Raw genomic sequence first — 10,338 nt, 5'->3', positions numbered from 1 at the left:
TTCCCAAGTCGTGAACTTGACTGAAAACCCGCTTTCTCAGATTCAATCGACTCCCGATAACATTCCTAAACCAAAAGCAAGTGTTTTTCCAACACTATAAATAATGGTTTCGCTAATAAATGCATATATGTATTTAATTGATATTAGGATCCCTTTAAGTCTCGCGTACATCAACCCGAGGATCTTCACTCCCAGTTTTGTTGTTCGACATTTCACACAACGAATAGTGAGTTCATACCCCTATGCTTTTATGATTTTAATGTTTTTAGGGGGAGAACACAAGACAAACATAAATGATTTTTTGAATTTATACAAAAGGATTTCAACACGATTAAAACTGATGCAATTGATACATCCATACGTTTTTCACATTTTATAAAATATTTAGATATTTTATCCCTTTTTGTATATTGCTGAGCATAAGGGACATTTTCAACTTACTGCAAAATTGCATAGTTTTCATATCGATTCACAAACCGAATACATAATATTCATGCAAACTATAATAGGTATGGTTTGGGGTATTCGATATACAGTTTTACAAATTCAGAGCTTATATATTGTTAAACATATAAACTGTGACAAACTTAGTTTATAATATTTATTTATATCTCTCGGGTAACAAGGATTCATTACCAAATAGTTATTTAAGTATAACTATTATTGTATAAAGTATACAAACTGATTTAATCACAAAAGAACAATACAGAACTATATGTAAAGTAGTTAATACAAGATTGTGAGACAACTCTTCATTTGTACCTTTCAAGGTACATGTTAAATCCTATCTTTTAGTATAATCAGATTCTCTTGGAGGGAGAGCGTGGCATTTGTGAATAGATCTATTCGGGACTGACCATCCCACACCTAAACTGCTAGCTACAGTTAGGCAAGCATGCCTGGGGTAACAAATAGCATACCGTCCGACGCCTGAAGAACGTCGTAGAGGTCATCAATCATATCAAGCATGGTTATACGACTCACAATAGTACAAAATAACGTATCGTTTATGGGATTTCATTCATCATTAGTTTTATTTTGATTAATAGAACTACTATACATTATACTGGAGGATTCCAGGGGACAAAATACATAGTTTTATTTTAATTAATGAAACTACTATACATACTTGTAGTAACTAGGGTTTTCCAACATAACATTATATACATACTAGTGATAGCCAGTGTTTTCGTACTTATAGATCACTGCAAAAAACTCATACATTAGAAAATATTGGTTTTTCTTGGAAACATATAAACATTTTCTTTGATTCATTAACTGGTTTTTATCACAAAAGCATGCTTATGAACTCACCAACTTTTATGCTGATACTCTCTTTTCAAAATCGCTTGTATTCTCATGAAATCAGTAGACAGGTACCTCAACAGACTTTTGAGAAGATGGAGAATATAGAGTCACATCTTTATATTTTGATATACATTAAATGTCTATGAATATGAATCTAAAAGATGTAAATACCTTATATATATATATTCAAGGTAAGGGTTGTGTTTACTTTGATTCCTATGATGCAATTGTTGTGATACTATGTATGATGTCGTCCACCCCCGAATGTTTCCGCAGTTTCGGTTTGGGGGTGTGACAGAATATGAAATCGAAACAGAAGCCGAAGAAGAAAGCGACCTAGAAGGCGAACCCGATAACACCACGGCTAACAATGCTGATCTCACCATGGGTGAATACAAGAAGAGGCTGTGTGATGATACCGGGTCAGGACTAGTGCCACCCGCAATTCCAGCAACTGCTACCTTTGAGCTAAAAGGCCACATACTCGCTCAACTCACGGACATCCCATTCTACGGGAAAGATCACGAAGACGCGTACAAGCACATCGACGAGGTCAACGACATAGCCGACTATTTCAACATCCCGAAAGTTCCTCCCAAGACTGTTTTGCTTCGTATGCTACCGGTCACATTTAAGGGGGCTGCGAAAGATTGGCTGAAATCACTTCCCCCAGGATCCATCACCACTTAGGCAAAAATGTGTGGAGAGTTCATTGACCAATTTTTCCCTCCTTCAAAAATAGCAAAATTGAAGAAAGCCATTGCCAATTTCGAACAACAACCGGGCGAATCACTATATGAGGCGTGGGAGAGATACAAAAGCTTGTTGAGGAATTGTCCCCACAATGACTTGAACGTTCAACAAGAAGTCTCCATTTTCTATAATGGAGTAAATGTTACCACTAGACAACTCCTTGACTCTCAAGGCCCATTAACAAAGAAAACTCCGGCAAAAGTTAAGGAACTCATTGAAGAATTCTCTAAGCACTCTAGAGAATATCATAACCCAAGGAATGACTCAACTAGAGGCGTGGTGAACTCTATTTCCGATGACATGGCAGCAATGATGGCAAAATTGGAGATCATGGATCGAAGAATGACTAAGATGGACCAATCCATCCATGCCATTAGAGTGGGATGTAACAACTGTAGAGGGTCTCACCTTACTAAAGACTGTGATCTTGATGAGAATGGGAATCAGAAAGCCCAAGTGTGTTCATCAAGTGGTGATAGATATGATGATGATTGGCGAAAAACCAAGAAAAAATGGCTACCTTATGATGAGTACAAGAAGGCGGAGGAGGAAAAGTATAACCAAAAAGCAAGAGGCTTTTATCAAAAGGAGGAATCGGTGAAAGAAAAGAAATCAGATTTGGAAGATATGCTTACAAGATTCGTAGCCGCATCCGAGAAAAGGCATAACGATACCGATGCTGCAATAAAAGATCAACAAAACATGTTGAGAGAACATCAAATTACGATGAAAGATCAACAAGCTCTGCTTAGGAATCAACAAGCCTCCATTCTCAACATCGAAAAGCAACTAGACCAACTTGCACAACTAGTGAACGAAAGACAATCGGGTAGACTTGCTAGTAATACCGAAAATAATCCGAAAGGCGCACATATAAACATCGTGACAACTAGGAGTGGGAAGATAATTAATCCTATAGCCCCTATTTAGAATGAAGATCCTAAATTGGTGCAAGAGGAAGAGCCAGAAAACCAAAAATCGCAAGAACCCGACTCGACTTGCCGAGTCACAGACATGGACTCGACGAGTCCCCCACCTGAACAGAAAAATAAGCCTCCTATTAAACCATATCAACCTCCATTCCATTTCCAGGCCGAGCTAGACAAGATAAGCACAATATTGATTATCAAAAATTCCTGGAACACGTAAAAGCCCTTAAAATTAATATGCCCTTCATCGAGGCGGTTGCGCAAATGGCCAAGTATGCCAAATTCTTAAAGGAGATTCTTACAAATAGAAAGAAGATGGAAGAGGTGAATAAGGTGGTTCTCAATGAAAATTGTTCAGCCGCCATGTTGAACAAACTACCTAAGAAGATGGGTGACCCAGGTAGTTTGACCTTGCCTTGCCAATTCGGAAATTTATCAACTATTCATGCATTGGCAGATTCAGGGGCAAGTGTTAACCTTATTCCATATTCATTCTTCAAGAAATTGGACCTTCCGGAGCCAAGGCCAATTCGAATGGCAATTCACTTAGCGAATAAAACGGTGACATTTCCAAGGGGGGTATGCGAGGACCTATTGGTGAAAGTTGATAAGTTTGTGTTCCCCGCGGACTTCATAGTACTAGACATGGAAGCGGATCCTCAAGTCCCAATCATTCTTGGAATACCTTTCCTAAATAACGCAAGTGATATATTAGACAATCGAGATTCTAAACTTACCCTTTGGGTGGGTGACGAATCAGTTACATTTGGGTGGGTGACCAAGACTGAGATAAAAAAAAAGTTGTTGAATTCACTTCCGAAGTCATGGGATATGAATGTGGCTCTCATCAAGAAGACAAAATATCTTAATCGTCTTAGTCTTGCTGAAACAATGGCAATCATCAAAGCCTGTGATCTTGATGACAAGCAACGAGAGATTAATCATGTGAATTCCTACTCGACTGCAAATCTTGGGATTTATTCAAATAACGCTTTTTCATCCTTTACCTCCACTCCAAGTCAAGCCTTTGTCGTTCAGAAACCTCAGAATCAAACCATTATTGCTCCATCAGTTGCACCATTTGTTTCTTCATCATCCATGTCTCATCCACAGAGTCATTCTTTCGGTGTACCTGAAGTTGTTTCCTCCTCAAATGCACCAGTTATGGTTCCAGCTCCCCATTCCAAAGAAAATGATGAAAACTTAGCTCTTGCCACTGGACTTGTCAATTGCTACAATGCTTTTGTAGCTGGAGAGCTTCCACCTCAACTCTCATTTGCTGACCTAGATCAAATTCATCGAGAGGATGTGGAAGAAATGGATATTACTTGGCAGATAGCTATGGCAGTGTTCAGGGCAAAGCAATTTGCTAAGAAGACGGGAAAGAATAATTGGGGAATGAATGCGGATAAGAAAGTAGGGTTTAACAAGGGAAAGTTGTGTTGCTACAACTGTCACGAGCCGGGTCATTTTGCTCGTGAGTGTCTGAAACCAGACATAAGAGTTAGTAGTGATCGAACATTGGTTCCAATGGGAAATGGTCGTGGAAATGTTGTAGTCAACAGTGAGACTGCTAATCTGGCAGTGGTTGCTCAATCTTTTCACTGGGAGGACCAGATTCAGGCACTGAATATTTCAGGACCTGAAAATGCTCACTTGGCTCAAATCAATGATACTCCTGTGGAAGAAGCTGAAGTTGATCCTGAAGAAGAGTTGATGAAGTTGTAGTTTTCCTTTATGGTATCTTCTACTTCAGAGCCTGAAAAGAAAGAGGTAAGTCAGTCTTCTTGTTCTCAGACATGCATTGATAATGTTAAAAATCTTCTTAAGCATATAGAATTATTACGTAGAGAGAACGAGGACTTGAGATATGAAGGATATCAACTTAGAAAAGGACAGAAACCCATGAAGGCTGAATTAGAAGCAAAAACTAAAGACTTTAGAAAACTTCAGGAAGAGTATAACACTAAGTGCGCACATTATAGTTATGTGACTGACCAACTTGCTGAGGTAACTGCTGAGCTTGACACATTGAAAAACAAATTTGAAAATGCAGATTTTACTTTTAGAAAATTTGATGTGTCAAGTGAAGTAGTTGCATCCATGATAGAAACTAATTTGAAATTCAAAGAAAAACAGTCAAAGGGTTTAGGGTATGATAAAGTGCCTCCTCCTTTTAATCATACCTATACTAATAACCCTTTAACAAAAGAGGAAATAGACAGAGAGCCATTTATGAAGTATGGATTTGTGTCAGGAGGTATTATTAATGGTTAAAATACTAATGTTTCTACTTCCAATACAGATCAATCCTTAAGTCAATCAAAGCAAGCTGCTGAAGAAAGTGTGTCTGATAATGAAATTGTATCAAAGTCTGATGAATTAAATTTTTTCAATATATTTGATGATATCTTTGATAATTATGATGTGGTTGTGCCAGAAAGTGTTGAGCTGAACGACTCTAATGCTTCTACTTCATGAGCAGGTAAAGTAGCAGAAGATGAGAACAAGGAGAAAACTATTGAACAAACCAATGTCTCCTTGAACTCTGAATTTGTTGCTTCGAACTCAGTTGCTTCTGATCAACCTGTTGTTGAGAAGTACAGGCCACCAAATCAAGTTAAACAGAATGCATGCTGCAACTTTGTGTGTGGGAAAAGCAAGAGACAAGGCAAGGATACACCACCAGGGGCAGGAAGAATCAACTCCTACGTGAAGAAAAAGACTTGCTTCCACTGTGGAAAACCTGGACACATTGCCAGAAATTGTCCAAATCGCGCATACGTTCCCTACTACACAAGGGTGCCAGAACGCGCCAAGAGGGAGATTTTCCAAAAGAAACCCCTCAAGGTCACATTCAGACAATGGTGACTGGAACGCGCAGAAGGCCAAGAATCAAAATCCTAAAGTGATGCTCAAATGAAGCCAAGACCGGTTAGGTCAAAGCGATCTAGGAAGCCGGTTTCAAGTTCAAAAGCAAGCGATAAGGCACCTATCGGATCGAAAAAGAAATGGGTTAAACCCAACTACAGATGGGTACCAAAGGTTCAAACTCCCAAATCATCTAATGCTTCTAATATATCTACATATTCTGTTTGTGATAATCAGGACATGTCATGGGAGAGAGTACCGTGCAAAGTTGACAAGGGTCGACCCAGTTTCAAAATGGATTGGGTTCCAAAGACCAACTGATCCTGCTCTGTGTCGGAGCAGCTATGGAGGCATATCATCAGACTTCGTTTTGTTAATAGTGGCTGCTCCTGGCACATGATTGGGACATCTCTCAACTGTGCAACACTCAGAACTTTAAGTGATAGTATGTGTCCTTTGCGGGAAAGGAAAGAGATGAAGAAAAGAAAGGATCACTCATGGGGTTTGTGTTTAACGATGTGAAGAATTTTCGGATCTGTTCTGAGATTATGCGTGCTGTTCTCAGACCGTCTGAATGCAAATTCAATCGGTGACTTACGGTTTGAGTTTTCTTCTCTATACTCCTGAGTTTATCTTAAACTGATTCATTCTGAAGACAATCTTTTATTTTCTTATAATCTTTCGTTAGTAGGTATTGTTTGGGAAGTGATATGAAGTATAGTGCTAGAGGGAAATTTATGATGCGTGTAATGCACTTAAGCCGAATTGTCTAGACTATGTATTCAATGTGCTGGTAGGCACAAAGGATTCAAAAGGACTAGACATTGATTGACCATGAAAAGACTAGACAATATAGACTTAGATAGTTTCATTTGGACTGACCATACGACGCTCGGGTAGATTGAAGAGTGAGATAAACACGGGAACCTACGAGATAAACTAAATTAATATGCATTTAGAACTGTGGCTTAACTCTTCCTTGATGTACGGACTTATGTCCTTAATTCTGGTTCTGATAGGGCGACTGGGGGGTTCTGATATAGTAGGTCACATAGGAAATTATTTTCTTGCTTTCTATCTGTCAGTCATATGTTGATTCCTTTGCGTGATTGGAACATATCCGACCCGGATTGGAACATATGCAACTCTAATTCTACGCACCTCCTTATCTATGAAATTCTTTCTATCTTTTAGCCATATGATGTCCTCTCTGCGTGATCGGAAGATCCGACCTGGAACACAACATATGCAACATTCTACCTCTCAATCCCTCTATCTATGTTAGTCATATGTTGTTCCCTCTGTGTGATTGGAAGACATCCGACCTGGGATACAACATATGCACTTCTATATCTGACCTCTTTCTTAATGACTGAATACTCACCTAAAGTAAGGAGTTCTTTGGAAGTTCTTGATTACCGGGGTATATCAGGAAGTGGGAAACACGTTCTAGTGCAACTAAAATTGAACCATTTAGAGGTTGTCTGTAGATCTTGCTGCTTAAATTAAGTGGACAACAATATCCTTGGTCGTCGTCAGCTAAATGTCCATTTAGGAATATATATCACAATGACTTGTCACTTATAATCTGTCCAAACTTTCAACATCCTTTGTGTTTAAGTGGACCACAATACCGATGATTGACCAGATCTAGACATGCAGGCGTGTGCTGATAAACGATATTGGATTGCTTGACAACTTTGATCCCAAATATTTTTTTTTTGTTAAATTTGTTCATAGTTTTCATCTATGCACAAGTTTAGGGGGAGAATTAAAAAAAATATAAAAAAAAAATTCAAAAATCAAACAAAAATCAAAAAAATCAAAAATCAAACAAAAATCAGAAAATTAAAAATCCAAAAATAGTGTTATTTCTGTTTTTATTTCTTCTTCAGAAAAATAAAAAAATCCAAAAATATTTTTGTTTCTATTTTATTTCTTATTCAGAAAAATCAAAAATCCAAAAATATTTTTGTTTCCGTTTAGTGTGCTAAATTTTCTTTTAGTTTTGTTTTGTCTTGAAAAGTGAATTCAGTTGTAGATGAGACTCATGGAGACTGAATCGAAAATTTCCAAGCCAAGACTTCATCTATGAGTGTCGAAGAATTTTCATTCAAAGGAGCAAGAAATGAAGATTATTCTTTCAACATTCAATCTTTCGACCCCAGAAGCAAGGTCAAGTTGTACTTGAAGATGATGTGACGGATTGCATTGAAGCCTCCTCAATCAGTCTGCTGCTATCTTGTACCTGCTGAAGTGATCCAGAAGATTATTTCTCTCTGATAGTCTCTCTGAAGATTCTCAAGCTGAAAGAGCTATCTTTCAAGAATCTTTTCAAAAAGCCTCCTCACCCACCGTGCATTCAAAGCAAAATTATGAAGAAAATCCCAACTGCTCAAGATGAAGACATTCATAGAAGATTCATATGTTCATCTTGATGCTGTGAAGAAAATTGAAGACTAATGTTGAAGCCAAGCTCTCGATGAAGATTGAAAAGAAAAGACAACTATTTTTAGGGGGAGTTTGTTTGGTCAGTTAGAAAAGAAAGCTATAAACCAAGGGGGAGATTGTTGGGTCTAAAATTATGGTTTATACTTTGCTTTTCTAAACAACTGTATTTTTCTAAAGTGTAATATGTGTTTGCGGCTGCGTTCACGGCCATGTTGGTGTGTGGCGTAAACGGGTTTACGGCCGTAAACCCGTTCAAGGCCGTGAACATGTGTACTATATATAGGGTGAGGAGTGCATGTAAGGAAAGGGGCCAAGGAGCTTAAGTGTGTGTATTTTAAGGTGTGAGAGAATATAAAGAGAAGAGCTAGTGTGTGAACTATGTGTATGGAGCATCATTCTATTCATTGAATACATCATAGATTCAAGTTATTATTCTTCTCCTTCTCTTCTATTTTGATCAGGCAGCATCCGTTTGATTGGGATTCCGCACCATCAAACGGATCTGATTGATACACAAGTAGATTGGGGACTTATAGGGATGCATAAAATGAGCGTTGTTCAAAAGAAGTGGGCGAGTGTTTATGAGGATTGTGAGTATTTAGAATTAGGGGGGTCCTTAGGAAAATTTTAGACACAAATGCATGTATATCGGTCTTGGCATAATGGTTGGGTTTGATTGGGATTATCTTATGTAATGCTAGTGTGCTAAAATTCAGTTTTGCTTGGGGGCAAGCAAAAGTCAAGTGTGGGGTATTTTGATATGTGCATATTTACTTATATATTTTGTGTAGAATCTTAATACTTTTTTGGCTATTTTATTTCAATTATTGAAGAAATGATACTTAATTATGTTTAAATTGTATTTTCAGCCTAAAAGACATGCTCGGTAGCAAAAGGAAGCGGGAATAGCAATCGGAAGCTTGAGAATTGAAGAAAGAAGAAAAAGAGTCAAAAATCTGAAGCACTCGGCGAGTTGGAAACCTACTCGATGAGTAGTCACGAACATTCGCGAAGTATCAAGTACCTTACCGCGCACAGATTTTAAGTGAGGAACTCCGCGATTCGGTCTATGGACTCGACGAGTCACCCTGTTTTCAGAAACTATATAAAGGGAAATAAACTCACGAGACAAGGACTTCTCCCTGGAACCCTTAGAGACTGAATTTCGATTGAAAGTGTTGCTGGAGCTCTGGAACTCGAGGATCAACCTTAGCATTCAATTTTGAGGAGATCGAAAGGCACAACTTTATTCACTTTTCTTAATCTAGTGTTTATACCAAGTTTAGATCATTAGGTTCAGTTTGTGAGATATTCTAATGCCATGATTATGAGCTAAAAACTCTTAGCTTCTGTTTAGGGTAGACAAACTTATTACTATGGTTTGAATTTTATGGCTTGGATTATTTAATTTGGTGAATTTTGTTTTGTTGAGCTTGTTAAAGACCCTTATGTGTTGACAATAACTATTTTCTGTAAATTATCAAGTTTATTAAGTTGCATGAACATCTCGTAATTGCTTGTCAAATATAATTTATGTGAAAAGAATGTTATATGCCTAGGAATAGTTTACATGAAACTAGGGGTTAATTAAAAAATAGGTAAGTCAATGTGTGAGCTTGTGTGACGAACCACCATACAAGAAGTTAATTGAATTAGTAATTTGATTAGCTAAGTACAAGTCTTACTAAACCCGAATCAATAAACTAGGAAACACATTAGTTTAACCAATTGGCCACCGTTTGAATCGATTTGTTTTCTAACGATTAGTAATAGTGAACGTGAACCTAATCACATTAATCGCTAGCCAATGACAAATTAATCCATTGCATATTCCGTAAAATCAACCATATGAATAAGTAAGTCGAACCTGAACATAAGTCTCCTTTAATATTGAATTTAGTTGATTTTCATTTGTTTTAGCTGTTAATTGCTTTGTTTAAGTGTTAGATAAGTGCTTAAGTTTCTAGTCTTGAAAAACTAGATAAAACCTCTTTTCTTTTATTATTTGTTTTTAGATAATTTTAGT

General features: G+C 37.5%; 1 protein-coding gene and 1 non-coding gene across 2 annotated transcripts; one reads left to right on the top strand and one right to left on the bottom strand.

The window, feature by feature from the left end:
• Positions 1-2,052: 2,052 nt before the first annotated feature.
• Positions 2,053-2,159, bottom strand: LOC145151809 (small nucleolar RNA R71). Its single transcript, XR_013732362.1, has one exon. It is a non-coding gene; the product is annotated as a small nucleolar RNA R71 (small nucleolar RNA).
• A 1,095-nt stretch (positions 2,160-3,254) lies between these two features.
• Positions 3,255-9,221, top strand: LOC145124095 (uncharacterized). The gene is made up of 2 exons (XM_079059317.1): positions 3,255-3,760; positions 9,182-9,221. Exons 1-2 carry the CDS (start codon positions 3,255-3,257, stop codon positions 9,219-9,221), a joined length of 546 nt encoding a protein of 181 aa, XP_078915443.1.
• The last annotated feature ends 1,117 nt before the right edge of the window (positions 9,222-10,338 follow it).

The sequence above is a fragment of the Lactuca virosa genome, chromosome 1 (assembly GCF_052849685.1).
Source record: "Lactuca virosa cultivar CGN04683 chromosome 1, Lactuca_virosa_CGN04683_v6, whole genome shotgun sequence".
NCBI classification, from domain to species: Eukaryota; Viridiplantae; Streptophyta; class Magnoliopsida; order Asterales; family Asteraceae; genus Lactuca; species Lactuca virosa.
The sequence above is the reverse complement of the archived record's forward strand: the minus strand, read 5'-3'. Positions and strand labels throughout refer to the sequence as shown.